This window comes from Caretta caretta, chromosome 17 (assembly GCF_965140235.1).
Source record: "Caretta caretta isolate rCarCar2 chromosome 17, rCarCar1.hap1, whole genome shotgun sequence".
Lineage (NCBI taxonomy): Eukaryota > Metazoa > Chordata > Testudines > Cheloniidae > Caretta > Caretta caretta.
The window spans coordinates 20,165,704-20,185,963 of NC_134222.1; the positions used below are offsets into that span (position 1 = coordinate 20,165,704).

Consider the following 20,260-nt stretch of genomic DNA (forward strand, 5'->3'; position numbering starts at 1 on the left):
CTGGTCTTCAGCCCAGGGCTGCTCTGCATCCTCTCTACTCCAGCAGGATGCTTTAAGGGCATCCTGGAACTGCTGCAGCCTAATACCCCAGCCTCCCCTTCCACACAAACACCCTCCCAAATCAATTCATTGGGCAGCAGAAGCAGAGTGAGGGAAGAGATGCCAAAAACCATACAGGACACAGTGTGTGTGTGTGTAGCTGGTGCTAGAAAGTAGCTTGAGGACTTGAGCTCTGACTTCCTAGCCAGCAGGTTCCCTGGACTGGTCTCCCACCTCCTTGCTGGAGCAGCTGTCCTTGGCTGGCTTGTGATCTGCTGGGGGAAGTCTGATCAGCTAACGAGCTTTGGTTCTGCGGAAGACATGTCATGGAGGGAATTGTTGTACCTGTATTAATGTCTGTGCCTCCTTTGACAGGAAGTTCATCCAAAATAAAGGGAGGAAGGGGGCCATCCCTTCCTGTGATGGAGCTGTCTCTGACCCCAACCACTCTCAATCCACTGGCGGGGTAGTTCCAGGCTGGGGGGAGGAGATGTTGTTTCAAAGGAAGGAAGAGGCTTGGGGGAGCCCTGTCCATTCTCACTGCCTCTGCCCAGAGCTCTGTTGCTGAGGGGTAACTCGGCAGGGGTAAGCGTTGCTTAGGTTTACACCTCCCCCCTACCCCCCCAGCATGAAATCTAGACTGGCAAGGGGAAGACGCCCTGCCAGGGGAGGGCTCTGTGCAAAGCTAGTCTTGTTCAAGCTAGCCCAGGTGTGACTGCCCCACGTGCAGCCTTAGTGCCAGTCCCCCTTTCCTTTGGACGGGGGAAGTTACGTGGTTTGGTCTTGCCCTTAGTGTTAATCATACTGCTGAACACGTGACTCGCTGCAATTACATGGTTGTTTTCCATCAGCGCTCCCCTGGAGGCCTGTTTGGAAAGAAAGCGGAGCTCTGAGCCAGCCTGGGAATGAACAGAGGTGGGTATGGAGGGAAGGAGAGAGGCCCAAAGTCAGCCCATGAGGTGAGAAAAACTGAATCAGTTTGAGCTCTTGAGGGCTGGCTGTGCCAGCATTGTGTAGAGCCAGACCTGAGCTAGCTTTGATCCCAGCAGTGAGCTGCCCTTCAAGTCTGCCTAGGGCTGTATGTGGGACTAGCCCATGCTGCAGGTTCACTGCTACTGGAAAATGAGGTCAGGTGGAGCCTGCATGCACAGGTACCAAGGAAACAGCCACCTTGGGAAGTGAGTTTTAAACACCCTGGAGACATGATGCACTTCAGATCCCTCCTCCCATCTCTCCAGCAGAGTCTTGCACCGAAAAGAGGGAAGAAGAGACTAAGTGACATGCCCAAGGTCTCCTAGGAAAGGCTGTGGCAAAGCAGGGGACAGCAGCTGGGTCTTTTGGTCCCAGATTAGCACCTGAAGCATAGGCAGGCCACCTGTAAAGTTGTTCTCGCAAGGAAGGAGTGCCTTGTGACCTTTCCCCTGGCAATGGAGGCTTTGTGACAGGGTGTGGCAGCAGCCTGCAGCTCTTGCCTCTCGGGTTTGTTTCTCGCTGAAATGAAGCACGAGGCAAAATAAAGACCCTGTTTTATTCCAAGGGGACAGTATATTTAAAGTATTTACATTCATGGGACAGGCTGAGAGAGCTTTTCCATGAGCAGATCTCAAGCAGGGGTGAACACAAAACACAGATACCAAAACTAGGCCTGGAGAAGCTGCAAAGGGGGGTTCAGTTCATGTAACTAAGCAGGGGGGACCCAGTTCTCCTCCCTGCTCCCCTAGGCTGACTACAGCTGCACATGAGTACCCCCTGCAGGCCAGTAGCTGGAATTACTCCCCCTTTTCACAGGGAGGCGGCGTTGGCTATCTCCTGTCCCCTCTGACTAAGGAAACAAGGTTCAGTGGAGGCAAGCGCTGCCGTTAAGTCCCTGACCTGGTAGCATCGCAGCAGTGGTTCCCCAAAGACAAACCCCAGGCCAGGGAGGTTAGTGACTGCTCAGGAGGGAGCCATCCTCCCCCTTCCAGGGCCCAGGCTTCCAGAGGGATTTTCTGTCATTGGGCTGGGACCTTACAAAGCAAGTCCCCAATTTGCTGAGACTTGAGCATTAAGCCACTGGGAGGCAGCCCTGGCTCCAGCTCCCCACCCCCACCAGCCAACTTACTGCTAGGGCCTGTGGGACCGAGCCGAGGCCAGGGCTGGGGCAAGCCTCGCAGCAGAGCCGGACTGGCACAGCTCTCCCTAGGCGCTAACGGGTCTCTAGTCGGACCAGAGAGGCCTCCAAGCACAGGCTGGGCAGGAGTTTACACCAGCAGGGGCTTGGCCTGGGTGTCGCCCAGTACACACTGAGGCCAGGGTAGGCAGCGCAGGCTCTCAGCTAGCCAGGGCTGGTTTCAGACCACAGGAGAATTTCAAAGGTGGGCAAGGCCCCAGGCTGCCCCATCACAGCAAGCAGCGAGTGCTGGAAGTCTCGTGGGGCAAGGGAGACACAGACTCAGCATCCTGGCCTCTGCCAGTGGAGACCTTCTGATGCCCTGCGAGGGAGCTAGGCCCTCTCTCCAATTCGCTGCCCTCAGCACTGGGCTCCCCACGTGCAGCAGCCAGGGGGCATACCTCTGCTTGCACCAGATTGTCCCCAAAGAACGGGTTAAAAACCAAGGCAGCTCCCTGGGAGAGAAGGGGGCATTGGGGTCTATGCGACTGGGCCCAGAGGGGGTAGGCTGGAAGCCAGGGGCCGGGTACAGGAAGGGCAGCCCCTCGCCCCCATGTCACAGTTTCCACAGGAGCACAAAGCGGCTCCGGAGAGAGAAGGGAGTGAGCGTCCTGCAGATGGTTCGCTGCACAGACGGCAAAGCAGAGCGGGCAGCCCTGCCAGTTAACTGGCCTTGCCCTGCGCCGCAGGAGAGGGGAACCAAGGAGCAGTTCATCAAGCCCTGGCTTCTGTTGATTCCTGGGGCGAGCCCGTCCATCTCAGTGGAGATGCGTCTCCCTCCAAAAAACCCAGGGGGGTTCCAACAGTTCCTGCCCCGCCCTTCGCAGGGCTCTCAAGAGCTGTCTAGCGGAAGGGGAGGTGGGTATAGAAGGGCGACTACCAGGTAAGGGGATCTAAGGTTTAGTTTAGTTTCATGGCACGTTCTTGGAATGGCTAAGGCAGGGGCCATTCGTCTCCCGTCCAGCAGCCGTCTGGGAATCCTTCCTCTTTCCAGCCTCTGAGCCCGGCTTAGCTCCAGACATCCAGGGAGTAGCGGCCCTTGGTCATCAGTTTCTTTACATAGTCCACAGCCTGGGGCTGGGTCATGCTGCCGAACTCGGCCACGATTTCGTAGAAGGCGTTCTGCACATCCCGCGCCATGTTGCGAGCATCGCTGGAATGACAAGGGCACAGAGAGGGTGTGAGTGAGGGCAGGCATCGCTCCTCAGCTCCGTAGCCCTGGGAAAAGGCGAGACATTGCGGAGGCCAGGCTGGGCAGAGACTGGAAAGGAAGGTACCAGCTCCCCAGCCTCTGGTGCCAGGCCTCAGCTGTGCATCTCCCTTGAGGAAGGTGGCTTAGTTTGGGCCCAAGCAATACCAGGCTGCCATGTGGGCACCTGCAGCGGCATCTGGCCTAGCCAGGATCAGTCCTAGGTCTAAGGAGCTTGGCTGCTGAGAGATCAGAGGGACACTGAGCAGGTAAACTCCACATTATGGAGTGTGGGCAACTATCCCTGCGGCCAGCAGCGTGCGTCGGCCCGGCACCGGCAAGCACCCCCCGGGGCCAGCAGCGCACGTTGGCCCAGCACCGGCAAGCGCTCACTAATCTGCACAGCACCCCTGCAATTCACGGAGCTGCCCCAGTTTACATCCTGGGAAATCAGCAGAGGGGAGGTGTCTCTTGCCAAAGGCTATTTGACAAGTCCATGGCAGAGCTGGGGGAGAACCAAGGAATTCCTGGCTCCCAGGCCTGTGCTCAGACCACACTGCTGTTATTCCACCCCCAGCTGCATTGGGAGGAGGGGAGGTGTTAGAGCACATCACTCACTGAACCTGGCCCTGGCCCCTTTGCAGCCAGCTCTCCTCCCTCCCTGGAACCCACCCAGCCCCCTCTCCTTCCCCAGGCGTTTCCCAGTTAGCCCAGGATACTCAGATTGCCTCATGAAGTGCTCAGCCCTCCCCAGGGGCAAGGCCCTGTCTGCAGAGCGCCAGGCCCACTGTGGGCACTGACGGAGCCAGCAGCCCTTGGCCCAGGGAGCTGCTGGTTCAACTCCCCACACCCCATTAGCTCAGCAAGGCCCTTCTCTGGGGACTCTCTGCAATGGCTCTATTCCCAGCCTGTGGCGGCTGGGACCTGAGAGACACAGTTGGGCTCGGAGCTGTACGTATGGGGACACGGCAGGAGGGGAAGCTGGGGACCGAACCCAGGGCTCCTGTCCGCACCCATACCAAGGCCTCAAGCCCAGCACTCCCGTGACTTTACTGGGGCTCTGGATGGCCGGGATCGGAGCCTAGCACAGGACAGAGACTGGGAGACAGGGACGCTGCTGGCCGTGACGGGGATGACGCCACGGCCTCTGAGGTGCCAGCCCCCATGCGTGCGAGGCGAGCTCTTTGTTCCTCCCCTTTCACACAGGGGAGCGTCAACGAACCCAATGTATGGGTTAAGAAGTGAGAGTCCAGCCACATGGTGCATCCCTTAAAGTAAATCGAGGTGCCAGGTCCTTGTAAAGCCACATGCCAGCCCCCTCTCAGCCCCCCTGAGAATAGGGCCCCGCAATGGGAAACCCCGGATTATCCAACCGTCCAACCAAAGGCCCCGATGCAATTGAGCCTGCGAGGAGCCCAGCAGTGCCCCAGGCTGGCCTTACCCGCACACATAGATGTGAGCGTTCCCCTCGTGGATGAGCTTCCAGACCCCCGCTTTGTTCTTCTTCAGCAAGTGCTGAACGTAGACCTGGCAGAACAAAGGCAGCTGGGTTTAGAATAGCGAGGAAGGGAGCAATGCCGATACCATGCGCCGAACTCGGCCCGCAGCCGAGCTGGCGGCTTCGTCCCGGAGCCGTCGCACGTCCCGCCAGGAGGGAACCAAAGCTGCAGGCCTGACCCACTCCGGCAACAGCCTGGGGGGTGGCAGCATTAGGGCAGGCTCTCAAGCCAAGCGGGAGTGCAGACTGGGGCTCCCCATTCACGCCCAGCCAGGTGCTCTCTGCAGGGCGTGGGGCCGCCTCGCTCTGAAGTGCGGGGTACAGGCCGATGCTGCCAGGACCGGTTGGACAAGTAGCCTGGGCTGGGGCTGGCAGCTCCTCCCGCACCACCCACCCGACTGCAAGAGTCCAGCCGCCCACACATGGGCTGGAGGGAGGGAGGGACTGGAGCCTCCTCGCTGGGCTTTACCTTCTGGGCTTGGTCCCGGGAGAAGGCGACGTTGAGCTGGGTGAGGGCCCCCTCCTTGTGGAACTGGGCAAGCTCCTCTCGGTACAGGTAGTCCTCGTTCTCATGGCGACAGCCATAGTACATCACCGTCTCGCCAACGTCCTTCCCTGGGACCCAACGGGACAGCTGTCAGCCCATCCCCGTCACCTCCACATGGCCGGCTAGCCAGCTACTGACCGGCCTTCCACGGCCCCTGCTGCCATCGTGTCCGAGCACCGCACCTAACTTCCACCGCTTGCAATGGGACGTGGGCCTAAGTGACTTGGACAAGGTCACGCAGGGAGTCTGTGGCGGAGCAGGGAATCGAAGCCAGGTTGGTGGCCCATCTTTCCACCCCACCAGGGCTAGCAGAAGGCAGCAACCTTCCACCCCTGCAGCCACACAACCTCCTGCTCCAACCCATGCCAGGTCTCTACAGCGCCGTTATCCAGCTCCATCTGCCACTGATTCCGCAAGCGCGAGCCAGGTTCGGTGAAAGCGGCAGGGCAGCAGCTAATCGCAGGAGGTTGAGTTGAAACCTCTTCCGCTACTGACACCACCGGGTGCTTCCTCCTTTCTGGGCGTGGGCACCTCCAGACCAGCCACAACGCTGGTCAGACCCACCTTCCCTGAGCTCCCCAGCGCTGACAGACCCACCATGCTGCCTGTATCCCCTTGCAGAAAAGGGAAGCAACGCTCCCTCCTGCTTTCCTGGCACTGAATGGCGCAGCTGTGAGTGTTGGACCAAAGTGCCGCCCAGCGGCTGGGCCCACAGAGGAAAAGGGACCTGCTCCCCCCAGCCGTGTGTGCTGGGGTAGGAGCTGAACCTGGGGGAAAAGGTATTTTGGACCAGATGTTACAATGATGAGACGTGGCACCATTTAGGTAGGGCAAGGGGGCCCCTCGTTATCCCAGGGGACCCCAGCCCAGGTGTCGTGCAGCTTCCCAGGGTTGCAAGCGAACGCAGGATGGGCTGCCGCTGGTGCCCTGAGCGCACCCCAGGGATGCTCCATAGAGCCCCACGATAACAAGAGAGCCGTGATTGGCCCGTGGTGCCGTCAGTCACCGCAGGTCAAGGTGGGAGGGGGTGCCCCCTACAAGCCTGCAGCAAACCGTGCTGACCTAGGTGATTGGCGGGTGCGCGGAGTTGGGGGGGGGGCAGGGGTTACAGGAAATAATCAGAACAATGCTCCCGTAACAGACCGACTTTTACATTCTAACCTTCAAAAACTCCAAACCCTTACGGCTGCTGAAAGTCTCCCCCCCCGGGGGGCCCCCATACATGCTACAGAGAGCTACTTTTGAAGCCCCCTCAGGAAGGAGCCACAGGTGTACGGGAGGGGGCCCACCTCTGGCAGCCAACATGCGATTGTCACTAGACATTGGCACTGTAGCGACAAGGCAGCACATCCAATCGATGGCTGCTCCGGGACCAGCCCGCCTGGCACCGCGGCTGCTCGCTCACCTTGCTGCTTCAGCCAGGCCCGCTCTTGAACGAAGCCAACGAACGGGGCGATCCCAGTCCCGGGCCCGATCATGATGATGGGCGTGCTGGATTTGAAAGGCAACCGGAACTGTGACTTCCTGACGTACATGGGCACCGTCAACTTGTGCCCGTTTTCATTGGGCACCTTGTTCTTCAGCCAGGTAGTGGCCACTCCTTTGTTCACCCTGCCTAACTTGGTCTCGTATTCCACAACCACAGCACAGATGTGGATGGAGTGAGGGTGAACCTGGAGCAAAACCAAAATTGGCACCAGCTTTAGAGAAATGCGGTCACCCATTTGGCTTCTGGGCGGCACGGGAGGGTGAATTAGTCCCATTGGCTGTCCACAGACAAGAACCAGCACCCACTGGAGCGGGGAAGCTAACGAGAACAGTTGGTGCAAGCCACTCTTTCCTGCGGCTCTCAGGATCTCAGATAACAACCCAAGTGCACCTCCTGCTAAAGCCACAATTTATACCCCCTCTATCTTACAGGGCTGCATGGGAACAATTTTGCCTCTCTATATTCCACTCAGGGCACGTCCCCATGGCAGCCAGAGGTGTGACTGCAGCACCAGCTTTGATCTAGCCAGCTCCAGTAACAACAGCGGTGAAGCCATGGCGGCATGGGCCGGGCCAGCCCGCTTGGGACCCTGGGTTTGTACTTCAGCAACCGCCGCCATGCTGCCACAGCTTCCCTGCTACGATTTGTTCAGGCTCCCTAGAGCAAAGCTCCCGATGCCGTCACACCTCTGACTGCAGAGCAGACATGCCACAGGCTGCGTGAAATCCGAGCACCAGGACGAGACGCTATCGGGGAATCAATTATTTTTTGTCACGGTCCAAATTTCTTGGTCATGGTCTAGCCAAGGTCCGGAGAAAATAATAATAATTATGATAATAAGTAAATAAAAAATGTTGGGGGTCTGTGCAAAAGCAACTGGGGGTCCAGATTTGGCCCCCTCTTGACTACCCCCGTGCTAGTCTCTATCCTCTAGGGAGTTGTCCTTTAGTGCCCCTGCTGGGAGGAATGCCAGAGTCCTGGTGAGCTGATCTCGGTATCACTAGCCAGGTTAGTTGCCCAGCGGGACGGGGAGGAGGCGGAGTGCTGGTATGACGTGCTCTCTAACTGAATCCTGTGACAGATCCCATTCCCCGTCCCCCTGCACTGCAGGAGGAGTGAGGAAGTAGTTGAGCTTTGAGGCGAGGAGAGGTTTTGCTGCACCCCAAGTTCTCTCTGTTAGAGTTAGGGACGGAGCTAGGTCAGCAGGGGCTATCTGGGGGAACGGGAGCTCTGCATCGGCGTGCGGGATGTGTAACTGAAAGGATGCTGTGCTCTGTTCCAGAGGATGCACCTCTCCCGCAATACCATGTCAGATCCCTGGGCCGGGCTGTTCCTCTGCTTCTCTCCAAATGACAGCTCAGGACATTTTCAATTCAGCATCCCGTTGACCTGAGCTAGCTTGTAACGGCATCTCCAGCCTCGCAGAAAACTTATTACTGCAGCAGACCTGACGTCAGTCTGAGTCTCAGCTACGGCTTCAGCCCGGTGCACACTCAGAGCTGAGGTGTAGGGCTCTGCCCCATTCTGAGCTCCTGGCACAAAGTGCGAACAAAAACAATCCCAAGGCACGGAGTATTTACCTCCAGAATCCACCTAGTTACCAAGCCATGGAAGCAGGGCCCTAGAGCAGCAGGAGCAGAGCGAGGCAGCCTCAGGGCTGTGATGGGGACACTGATTCTGCATCCCACATGTGGAAGACCAAGCACACAGGATGTGTTTCCTTAAAGGGGAAATCCCTGCATTCCTTTTCCAGCCCCCAGGTGCCCAACCATGCAGGGAGTTGTCAGGATGGCTGGGGGGTTGGAAAGGGAGGGGACTCTCTCAGGGTTGCTCAGTTGCTCATGCCAAGAAACAAAGTCCTTCCCCAGGGCTGATAGACTGCCCAGCTCCTGGAGGCATAGGGAAAGGACTCACCTTGGAAGAGGAGGCAATCGAATAGTAACGGGCCTGCAGGCGGGGCAGCAGCTCACAGAGGTGGTCGATGGGAGGTCGGAGAGAAGATACATCCTGCAGGATGGCTAGTATGTTCCTTCTGGCCTCCACAACCCAGCTGAGGTACAGCGTCTAGGTGCACAGAGAGTGTAGACAGGAGAACAAGGCAAAGGTGAAATCCTATGGCCTGTGAGACACAGGTGGTCAGACTAGAGGATAATCATCATCCCTCGTGGACTTAAAATCGGTGACTATCGGACATCAGTCACCCGGTTTCCTTGCACCCATCCTTTGGCACAATGAAGGAGCAGCTCTGTGTAGGGAGCGCAGGAGAGGAAATTGTAGCAGAAACACGGGGAGTTGCACCGAGATGGATGGGGCTGGGGAAAGTTATTTCTGCAGGGCAGGTGGAAGCACTCTGCCTGCCATCAGCAAAGCCACTCCCAGCGATACCTGCACTCACGGCCTTTAACTCCTCCCCCAGAACACTCCTCCGCCCACCCCACCCCACCCGGCGCTACCTCCCTGCCCTGTCACGTGGCACAGGCCACTGTCACAGACCAAGCAAGATAGGACTCTTGGAGTTCACCCAGCCTCTCTCCTAATAACCAAGGCAAGCCACCGCTAAGGCCTCTGTTTGTCCTCTCCACCTTCACCCGGACACTTGGCATTGACAAAGATTAGGGGCAACATTTTCAAAAATACCTTTGACCCGTAGGCTCCAAAGTCCCGTGTCCAGAAGTGACTGAGACACATGGGTGCCTGAGTCTCACTGGAGGTCAATGAGATTTAGGCTCCTAATGCCAACATTTTGGGAAAGAACCAAAACACACACACTCATTGAAACCTTCCTTGTCTTTTTCTCCCCTGTCTAGCTCCGGCTGCCCAAGGCTCTACTAGGGATTTGTACACACCTGGCTGTCTCAGGTGGATATTCAGGGGTTTAACTACTCATGACACCTAGTTAACCCTTTCCCAGTGGCAAAACCAATTACAAGGTTTGTGGGCCATTATTTACTTTAAGTATGATTTCCCCCCTCGTTTTGCCATGACATATCGTCAGCCTTGGACACATAGATGGATAATTAGTTCAGCCCCAGTTACATTACAAATGGTAAAATATTTTATATTTACCAAAAAAACCCATCTATATAAATCCTCATACTTCAAGGCATAAGCCAACCTTTGACAGGTTACAGGATGGAACTTCTACAAACAGGTTACACCCTCGTTATCCATCCAGGAGCAGCCAGTGTCCGAAAGAGGACACTGAGCTAGACAGACCCGTCTGGCAGTTCCTAGACAGCCCGCCACCAGCCCATACAGAGAGAATCCCTATTACACAGCCTCCTCGCCCACAGAAGCAATGGCGTGCTCACCTTGCCCTCAGCAGCGGAAGACGCCATCTTGCGGAGGTGTTCCTGCTCGTTGGGGTCTGTGGCATACTGAGCCAGCTCGTACAGGACGTTGGTGCGCGGTGGGTTGGTGATGTCCAGATAATAGGTCAGGGCTGTCCGGTACGTGGTGGGGCAGGGGAACGGATGCTTCTTATTGGATTCCTCTGGGGAAGGGAAAAGAGGAGGCTGAAATTCAGCAACACTGTTGAGACTCTGTGAGGCCATTAGAAAGAAAGTACATGAGGAAGACCACATTTATGGGGCAACAGACACAGAAAGGGGAACTGACTTCACGGAAGGCAGTGTGGCCTAGTGGATCAAGCACCCTCTGAATGAATCTGTAATCACTAAGTGTAATTAACTCTAATCACCAGCACAAATGCTCCGTGACTACCCCGATGATCAGTCACATAAGCCGGAGTTAATTCAGTTTAGTGAGCTAGGAAAGAGTCCAAGGTATGCTGCCAGTGGCTGTAACAGACAGAGGGCCCTGCAGGCCGGGAGCTTGTCGTCACTACCTGCATGTTAAAGAAGTGGACAAGCTGCTTCACCGTCTGGAAACTGGGGCACTGGTTCTCAGCAGGGGCGGCTCTACCAATTTTGCTGCCCCAAGCAGTCGCCGCCGTGCCCGGAAGAGGAGGGGACGCCGCTCCGTTCTGAATGCCGCCCCAAGCGCCTGCTTGGAAAGGTGGGGCCTGGAGCCGGCCCTGGCTCTCAGCCACCAGGAAGTTCCCTTCCGAGGGTAAAGCTTGGGTGTCCCTGCCCTATAACAACCTGTTTTCAAGGAGTCCAGACTAGGCTACTGTCCAACACAAAAGAAGAGAACTGCAGGTGAAAAGGCCGCACGCCCCACACGGTGTCCGTTCACAGCTTTTACAGGCTGTCCTGCCAGAGTGCCATCGAGGAGGGTCAGCAACCTCGGCGGACTCTGCCGAGAGCCATGTGTGGAAGGATGTGCGGTGCTGTGACAAGGGCCCTATCACTGCACAGTTTAATACGCCGCAAGGCAGAGACGAACCCTTTAATTAAATAATGGCGCTCGGGAGCAAGTGCCGTTCTGGTGCTGCCGAGTAGGTAATGTATGGGGAGGACACAGCAGACTCGCTCTGGTATCCTGTAACGAGGGGCATGTCAGTCGCCTCGCTTGTGCATACGTCTGCGTAGCACGTTCCCAACGGAGCTACTTCATTACGTAACGGCACTCAAACTCGGCAGTAGTAATGCCAGTTATCCATAATCCTGCCTCAGTGCAGGGGGATGGAACCGACGACCTCTTGAGGTCCCTTTGAGCCCTATGTTTCTACGATGATGAATTATTTGTATTTTGGTGACACTAAAAGCCACGGTCACAGACCAAAACTCAGCAGTGCTAGATGCTGTACAAACACAGAACAAAAATATGGTCCCCGCCCCACAGAGACAGCAGGATCTGAAGTTCTTCCTAATCTGGGTCCTGATGGAAAGGCAGAAGGATCAAATCCACTGCTCTGATTCTTAGAGCCTCAGGCCAAGTATGATCCAAACCAAAAGATCCTTCTCTGCAAAAATACGGATAGCATGGTCAAAAGCAGTTCTTCAGTTCGTCTCATGTAGGGATAACCTCACTCTGCATAAGTAACACACAAAAACTCAGACACAAAGAAAAGGAGCAAATTTCCGCTCAGCTGCTGGAACGATCACTCTTGTTTGGACTACTAACCATCCAGGTTGTTTAAGGACATGATCATATCCAGATCTGCGCCCAGAATCTCGCCGATCTGGTTCACTAGTGATGTGTCGTTAGCTGGGTACACAGCAACATGGTCCCCAGACTCATACCTAGGGAGAGGAAAAGGATATCAACATGCAACACTGACTCATGAACGCTGTAGAGTCAGGTGACCTGGTCACCTGATACTAACCTGCATCTTGGACTGCTGAACTGTTCCACAGGGGGATGGGGGGAATCAAACAAAAGGTTCCCGCCTTATGGAAATTCTACATAAGGTGGGGGAGGAAAACAACGATTGTCTTCAGCTTGCTTCTCCTCTGCTTCCCACCCAAAAGAGATACTTGAAAACACCTGGAAACAAAAGGACTGGAACTGAAGGGGGGGGGGGGGGGGACTGCTGGGCCCAAGCTAGAAAAGAAACCTCTGGCCTGTGAATGACTCTACCTGAACCAATATCTAGGGTGAGGAATTATTTGTAACCAGTTTCTTTAGGGAATCTAGCTTAGTTTGCTGCCTTGTACAATTTTCTTAGTAATCTGCTTTGCTCTGTTTCCCACCTCTTTATCCACTTAAAATATACCTTTTTGTAGTGTTACAATTATCTATTGTTTATAATATAACCCAGTTTATACAATTTCTAACAGGGGGGCATACCTTCCTCCACATCGAGGGAGGAGGCGAACTTCATATAACTTTGGCCTTATACCCAAGGGGGGTGAACATCTGGGTGCTATAGTAAGTCCCTTAAGCTGAGTCCTCCCAGAGCTGATCTCAGCGTCTGTATCTTCCGCAGCTGGGGGTGGCCCTGCCTGTGAGCTTTGCTGGAGGAGGCTTAAGAGCCTGGCTCGGCAAGACAGGGATCAAGGGGGCCCAGGCTGGCAGAAAAAGAGGGGCTCAGTGATATCGTTAGCGCCTCAGGTGATATCTCAGGGGGTCCAGCCCATTATAGTGAGATGCCTGAACAGCCCTGTCTGAAGTGAGGCCAGAAAGATGAGTGTACTGATCCCATGATGATGCTCTCTTCTTCTAGCATATTTACTGAAGAAGGAGCCCAAAGACCATTAGACTGCAGCTACAGGGATTCCTCAACTGTGACCGACACATACAGCCACCTCTGGGGTGGAACACGGCAGCCGTTCTGTGACTAAACAACACAGTATTTAAGACAGGAGGAAATAACTGCAAGGAGAAAAATAAAAATTGGTCAAAGTTATCCTGATCCAAAACCACAAAGGAACCTTGGTGCCAGAAAACACAATAGTGAGACTCCAATCTAAGCTCTGGGAGGAGTCAGGCACGTGAATTCCCGAGCTTCACTTATGGTCCCACACCTTGTCCCAGTATAATATCCCCCAGCGGAGGGGTACCTGATTTTGGAGCCAGAGATGTCCAATTCCAAGTGCATGAGGTGCCTCTCTCCGCCCTGGTTCAGCTTTCGGTTCAGGGTAACAGGTGCCAGGAAAGGGTTCTTTGCATCGAACGGGCTGGAGGGAACAGCAAGCACTCCATTTACAACCAGACTTTACAGTATCCTTGTTCTGTGCAACTTAAGGCACGATTAGTTTCACCCCATTGCACGGATCTTTTGGTTCATTTTCTTCCTTTTTCTAATGGAGCTTTTCTTTTTTTTGATAGGTCAGTAGTTGACTTTACACAGAGTAACAGCTGGCTGGCTTGGAGGCATGAAAACATCAATGGATAAGACCTTCCTTTTCCAGGTCCTTCTACTTATGGGTCTCCCCATCTATAAAATGGGGATACCACCTCTTTTGTAAAGTGCTTTGAGATCTACAGATGAAATGCACTATATAAGAGCAAGTATTCATATTACTGTTCCCAGCACAATAGTACCTCAACCTCTGACACCCCCACTCCCCGATATGGCAGGAATACAGTTTATTCCACTTTGCAGCACTTGGTTATAGAAGCTCCCAGGTCACCACCTACAGCCTGACTGCTGACGCATGGGGATGAATGCAGAGCTCCCTGCATTAAGTCTACAAGCAGGTGCCAGGGAGATTACAAATTAGTCTCTTTCCACTTATAATCATAGATGTGATGGCCCAGGAGCTTTTGACAAACTTTAAAACTGTCCATACCAAAATAATAAAAACCAAGCAGCAAATCCTTGCCAACAGCACAAAAGTAACCAACCAAAGAGATGAAAGACCCCCAATTCCCTCCCTATCACACCAACCCTCACGTATCTCCCACCTCCCCAAACGTCCAAGGAAAATCGACAGGTTTTGCAGAATGCGGACCCAATCCAAGTTGCTGTAGGTGCTGCTTTAATCAAGGTTACAAAGAAAGGTCTTCAGATCCGGCCCCTAAGTTTGTTCCTGCCCAGAGAGAGAGATGCCAGCAGGTAGCACTGAATGCAACAGGTATTCAGGAACTAAAATCCTATTTATTTATACACTTTTCTAGAGCACACATCGTCAGAGCACCTCATATGCACTAGCGAATTTAACCCAAATGCCCAGGTGAGATAAGGAAGGATTATAAGAAAGGATCCTCTCTCGTACAGATGGGGAAAACTGAGCAATTCCTCTAAGGCCATCCAGCAAGTGAGTGGCCTGCAATGTGCAGGTAACACTAAATGATCATGATGGTCCCTTCTGACCTTAGAGTCTACGAGTAGCAAAGCCAAGAACAGAACTCCTGATTGCTAATTTAGCGTCTCAAACACAAGTCCATTCAGCCTCTCAAATCTGTACACTGTTAAAACGCCCTGGCTAAAAACGTAGCCTCTAGCATTCAGCAAGTACCAGTTCCCGCCTGCCAGAAAGGGGTTTTTTTATTACAGCCTGTTCGAAGTGTTGCAATTCCCCTGTAGCTCCCAAGAGGGAAAGCAGCTCCTGTGAACCGCTAGGATTTCTCCCTCCAACAGCACTAGGGGAGGGTGCGCAGCGTTTCAGTTCCCAAATGCAGCGCTGCTCGTGAGCCAACCCAAAGGATCATTGCCTAAGGAGAAGAACAGCCACAGTGTCCTTACTGAGAGAATGCAGAGGGTGACCTTGCACCTGGTATCAGAGGACTTTCTGTTGGATCGCAGCTTCGCGGCTTTACAGGGCCAAACCTCTGAAGGTTAATAGACACCGCAGGGAAAATGCAATGGACTTTTCATGGGGTTTTGTCCTTCCAGGTTCTGTGCCAAGCGCTGGTTTCTATTATCTGTCTGCAAATTAGTGACGCTGTCCCCACCCTCTCTGGAGCACGTTTCAATAGACATTGCAACATGTGCATGGATCTTCTGAGAGCGTCACATGGTTTTTCCTCACTGGCCTTCTACACTCAAGGGAGCAGAGGGTATTTCACAACACACTGAGTTCAGGAACTGCCATTCCAGAAGGGCAGCTAAGAGAGGGCTATGGCTTGGAAGCTCCTTCCACCCCCTTCATCTATCTATCGTACTTATATGGCCCCTATAACTGTAGCATCTGAGCACATCCCAATCGTTAACGTATTTACCAAACCCCATTAGGGCAGTACTATTATCCCAATTTTAAAGGTGGCAAACTGAGGCTCAGAGAGACTAAGTGACTTGCCCCAGGTCACACACAAAGTCTGTGGCAGAGCAGGAAATTGAACTCTGGTCTCTCAAGTCACAATCTAGTGCCTAACCCACTGCGCCACCCTTCCTCTCTTCTTCCACCCCCCTAAATGAGTTGAAAGTTAGTACAATGCAATCTTGTAAACTGACACAGTATTAGAAGATGCATCAGTGCTCTCTCTCACTAGCCCAAAATGGCTCCTCCTGGTAGCATGAAAAACTAGATCAGATCAGTTGGATCTGAAGAAGCCCTCTACTGGGACATTTACCCCTCCATCACGCTGCAGTTCAACAGGACTGATTTCATTATCTTTACACCGTCCCTAAGGAACGGGTTTCTAGCCTTGACTATCCGGGCAGAGCTTCCCTTGGCAGCTTGATCCTTATGGTTATTCCTGATACTTAACCCAAGTAATCTTTCTCTTCCTTCTTCTGTCCTACATGAAACTGAGGCCTCTCCCCTGCAGAAGACAGCTGGCTTCCCCCTTAGACTTCCTCACAGGCCTCAACCTTTCATTACAACCACATTTGTGGCTCTGCTCTGACCTCGCCAATGCATTTGTCTCAATGCTTTTTCTTGGAAACTAAATCAGGGCTCGGGAATGAGACAGGAGAGAAGAGCGTCCCGAAGTTCTAGGTGAAAGTCAGTAGCAGCATTTCCGTCAGGTCACTGTGGAACACGACTTTTGTTTCTCAATCTCGACTCGGGTATTTTACCGCCACACATTCAAATAGTGGGGTTTAATCTGCAAAATATGCCCACACAGACAATGTAATGCAGGCAGAATAAGCCTTTGCACATGGGTTTTGTATATACAATGGCATGGCCATGCAGGAACAACTTAATTCCTAGTGTGGCCTTAAACAGCACTGGCTAAATTCAAAAGCCGAAGTCTACAACAGCATGTCTAATATAGCTGTCTTTTCATCACCATTGTATTAATCCTCATTATCCAGGTGGCACCTAGAGGCCCCAGTCAGAGTCCCACTGTGTTACGTACTGTACACACATAATACAAGAGACTGCCCCGAAGAGTTTATGGTCTAAGCACTGGCGGGGATTTTAGGAGGCCATGGTAGGGAAATGACAACTTCCAGCAGAGCATTTAATATTAGGCTTTGAAGGACATGCTCCTTGACTTTTCTGCACTGACCACTCTCAGCCAAAGTTACCTGGAATAATCTGGTACTTACGGTTTCTGGCTTTCGTAGCTCTTCAGCCGGCCCATCTCGCCAGTGTAGACCTTGTTCATATTGATGTCTGTGTGGACCACCAGCTCATACTGACGGATGCTGGAGAAAGAGAGAAAGGAGGCAGCTGTGAACCACCGAACACAGCTTGGACAATGTGTTGCATCTGATTTGCTGGGTGTAATCAATAACCCTCTTTTCCCAGTCAAAGTCCCTATGCAGAGAAAGCACTTTTGGAAGTGGTGGGAAGTAGCGGCATGATGGGTTATTTTAGCATTTTAAGCTTCAAAAATGCTGGTCAAAGCTGCTTAGGTCACACATACCACAAGTTTGGAGGTCTCAGTCTAATGGCCTAGAGACCACAGGCCTCATCACAAAAAACACTTAGTAATTTGGCACAACCCTCAGCTTACTCAGAAGAGATCAGGGCCAGAGCTACCTGGGGAAGCTTCCAAAGGCAAAACAATGTTCACTAAGTGCTGATATTTGCTGAACGCTTTATGACTGATTGGAAAACGATCTTTGCGGGACTTTGCTCCCAAGCTGTTAATCGACACAAAATTCATCAGCTTTAGGCCGTCAGACAAACGGTCCCCATTTATGAACTACAGTTTATGAACTACAGGGAGAGAGATGGTTCTAGACTGCATTCACTCAGTATTCAGCGTGACATGTTGGTGCCCAGGCTCGCTTTGGCAGATGATCTAAGTATTTTATCAGAGCACGATAAATGGGGTAGGGCAGCGCCTGGAAGATGGCCTAGTGAGACACAAGAGGGAGACCAGAGAAACAGCAGCAGCATCACTGGACTCATCACCAGGTTGACAACTTGACAACTATTTATAAAGAGTTTTGTGCCATGGAGAAGTGAACTCAACAAATGGAGCCAAAAAAGTTCTGATCTGAAGTCACTTAGCCCAGGACGTAGGGATGTTTGGACTGGACCCTCTTTCATTTACAAGGGTGAATCTACTTAAGGTTTCTCGCTACTTTTAAGTCTCAATGGGGTGAGTCTTTGCTCTTTGAAAAGCAGACACCAGCTCAGGCCTGGATGGGGATTGGATGCCAAAATGCCACTTTTCACTTGGGATTTCTGCAAAAAAATCCATGCCGGTATCTCCCCTGCTCCCACACTTACCTGGACTCCTCTCCGGTAGCTTCCACGCCAAAGTGCTCGCACACTGCCGGCCAGAACTGCTCACGCCAAGTGATGAAGTCTTCTTCCAGGCTGTTCAGGGCAGGAGAGAAGTAGCAGTGTCAATGCCATGTCCTGGACAGCCAGCCAGAGGGGTGCTCCGGAAGCAAACTGCAGGGTGAGGCCCCAATGCAATATCTCCTCCCATACCCCGTGCACCCCTCCGTACCTGCCCTCCTCTAGTTCACGCACCAAACAACTAATTTTAGCTGGACCCTAGGGAGCTAGGATGACGAATTCACATTCAGACCCGGGCCATGTCTCCACTTCAGCAATATCATCAGTGATTCAGGCAGCAGCCATACAAGAGGGTGCCGGTCAGATACTGGTGAACTCCAGTTCACACAGAAGAATGTACAGCAATGCTTTCTGCACTTCTGGGTTTTTCCTCCAGAGGTTTCCTCTCCACACGTGACCCTCACTAATAAGATCAGAGGCCCAGGTGGGGAGTCTGCAGGCAGCATTACCTAGAAAGATCAGTCAAGGTTTCGGGAGGCCTTTATTTTATTGAACAGGTTTAACTTCAGACTGAGAACACTTAAGGCAAGCTCTGGGCCAATGCAAGTTTCCATTTGCTGGGATAATCGCAGGAGTGATTGCACCCGTGCACGTAAAGGCAAATCAAAAGCTACAGTAACAACAGTGTGTCAGGCAGAGACGGACGTGGGGTTGAGGGAGACACAGAGGGGTCCAGCTAGTTTGTACACTTGAAAGCTAAAAAATTTTAGCTACACCCCGCTGCCTCTATGAAAACAGCTCCTGAGGCACAAGGGATCTGGCAAACGACGTGACTCTGAACCGAACAGCAATCCCACAGGTCTCTGTCCCAGTGAGGACGTAAAGCCCACTTCCCAATTCAGCAGACATCCTAGCCCCAGCCAGTCCCTGCTAGGTACATATGCTAGTTAGCAGAACGTTAGCCCCCATACGTTTTATAGAGACACACACACACAATATGGTCTGTTCTTCTGTGCTTGCTCCGAGCCAGCCAATGCTCAAAGCAAACATCCAACTCTACTCACTTCCCATCATCATCTCCCATGCCGAGCTCAAATATCCGCTGGGCTCCAAGCTGCTCCAGCCTCTTGTCCACGTATTTCCCCATCGCATTGAAGTGCTCGTAAGTCTTGTTGCCCAGCCCAAACACCTGGAAGAGAATGACAGTCAATCAATCAGATGAAGTCAATGCATTAATTCAAAAACCTCACGCCAAAGAGGATGGCTATAAACATATAAAATCTCTATCAAAAGGAGTCGAGGAGCCCATTTGGAGGGCTCTGGCTGGCTAAGGAGGTAGGTTTTCTGTGGCTATAACCTTTCACCACTATTGTAGGTCACTGGTTCAAATTCAGCCCAGCTCCACAGTGACCAAAAGCTGTCCCCATCTCCTGGTTATTTGGTGTTCTCTGAAGTGAGCTGGGGGTTTCAGTTCCTGAGGGACAGAACCGTACTAAAAAGCACCCCCAAACTGGCTCCTTTTGAGAAGCCTCAAGAAAGAGGCCCAGCACTGAATGAGCCATGAGTCTGAACTGTCCTCTCCCCCATTATAAATAATCTGAATATCACCACCTTGCTCTTTCATAGCACTTTTCATCAGGAGATTTCAAAAGTGCTTTGCAAAGGTGGTCACTTTACAGATGGGGAGACTGAGGTATGTTGCAGGGAAGGGACTCGCCCAAGGTCACCCCACAGGCCAGTCGAGCCAGGGATAGAACCCAGGTCTCCTGACTCCCAGTCTGGAGTTCTGTCCACTAGGCCACACTGGTTCAGGCACATGAGTGGGAAAGAGTGAGGGAAGTGGCACCTCTTCTGGGGCCAAACAGAGCACTTGGCTATACATCTCTCATCAATATCCAGCTCTCTAATCTACCATCCCTTCCATTCCATTGTCAGCGATGGACGTCTTTGTACCGTATGTTATACCCCCACTGGGGTGAAACTACCTCATTTGGAGACCAAGCAATGGATTATCTCATGCTTTGCAATTCTGGGTACCACCCAGCCCAGGAAATCTGCAGGGGAGGTAGGTAGCAATTATTAAATTTAAATACAGGAAAGAAATGATATGCTTCTTGGAATGACCTAATTTGCAGGAGAATATCTGGCCTAAGGCTGTCCAATTAGCCTGCTAAACAATAACAGTAGCCTGTAACTTAGTTACAGCCTTCGCATTCAAGTGCATGCTAGACGCCGTCTGCAGCAATATGGACTCAATGATCCTTCATGATGCAGAGGGGAAGGAGGGAGTCATGAGTCATTTTTAAAGCACACAGAACCATGTTTGCAAACATGCAGCACACAATGGTGAGCCCCTGACATAGACATGCAAGGCATGGATGCAAGGCATGCAAACTGAGATTGCATGCTCAC

The 20,260-nt window shown here is 52.8% G+C and overlaps 1 protein-coding gene across 8 annotated transcripts in view; it reads right to left on the bottom strand.

Annotated features, from left to right (window-relative positions):
* Nucleotides 1-1,550: 1,550 nt before the first annotated feature.
* The window catches only part of POR (cytochrome p450 oxidoreductase), a 60,088-nt gene continuing 41,378 nt past the window's right edge, over nt 1,551-20,260 (bottom strand). For all 8 annotated transcript variants that reach the window (XM_048823701.2, XM_048823699.2, XM_048823695.2 and 5 more), the window contains 11 exons: nt 18,913-19,037; nt 17,834-17,923; nt 16,699-16,797; nt 13,319-13,435; nt 11,940-12,058; nt 10,223-10,404; nt 8,826-8,975; nt 6,828-7,095; nt 5,345-5,490; nt 4,819-4,904; nt 1,551-3,341 (listed from right to left, as the gene is read on the bottom strand). In XM_048823701.2, coding sequence (XP_048679658.1) covers nt 3,197-3,341; nt 4,819-4,904; nt 5,345-5,490; nt 6,828-7,095; nt 8,826-8,975; nt 10,223-10,404; nt 11,940-12,058; nt 13,319-13,435; nt 16,699-16,797; nt 17,834-17,923; nt 18,913-19,037 — 1,527 coding nt within the window. In that variant the 3' untranslated portion in view covers nt 1,551-3,196. The remainder of the gene's footprint in view (nt 3,342-4,818; nt 4,905-5,344; nt 5,491-6,827; nt 7,096-8,825; nt 8,976-10,222; nt 10,405-11,939; nt 12,059-13,318; nt 13,436-16,698; nt 16,798-17,833; nt 17,924-18,912; nt 19,038-20,260) is intronic.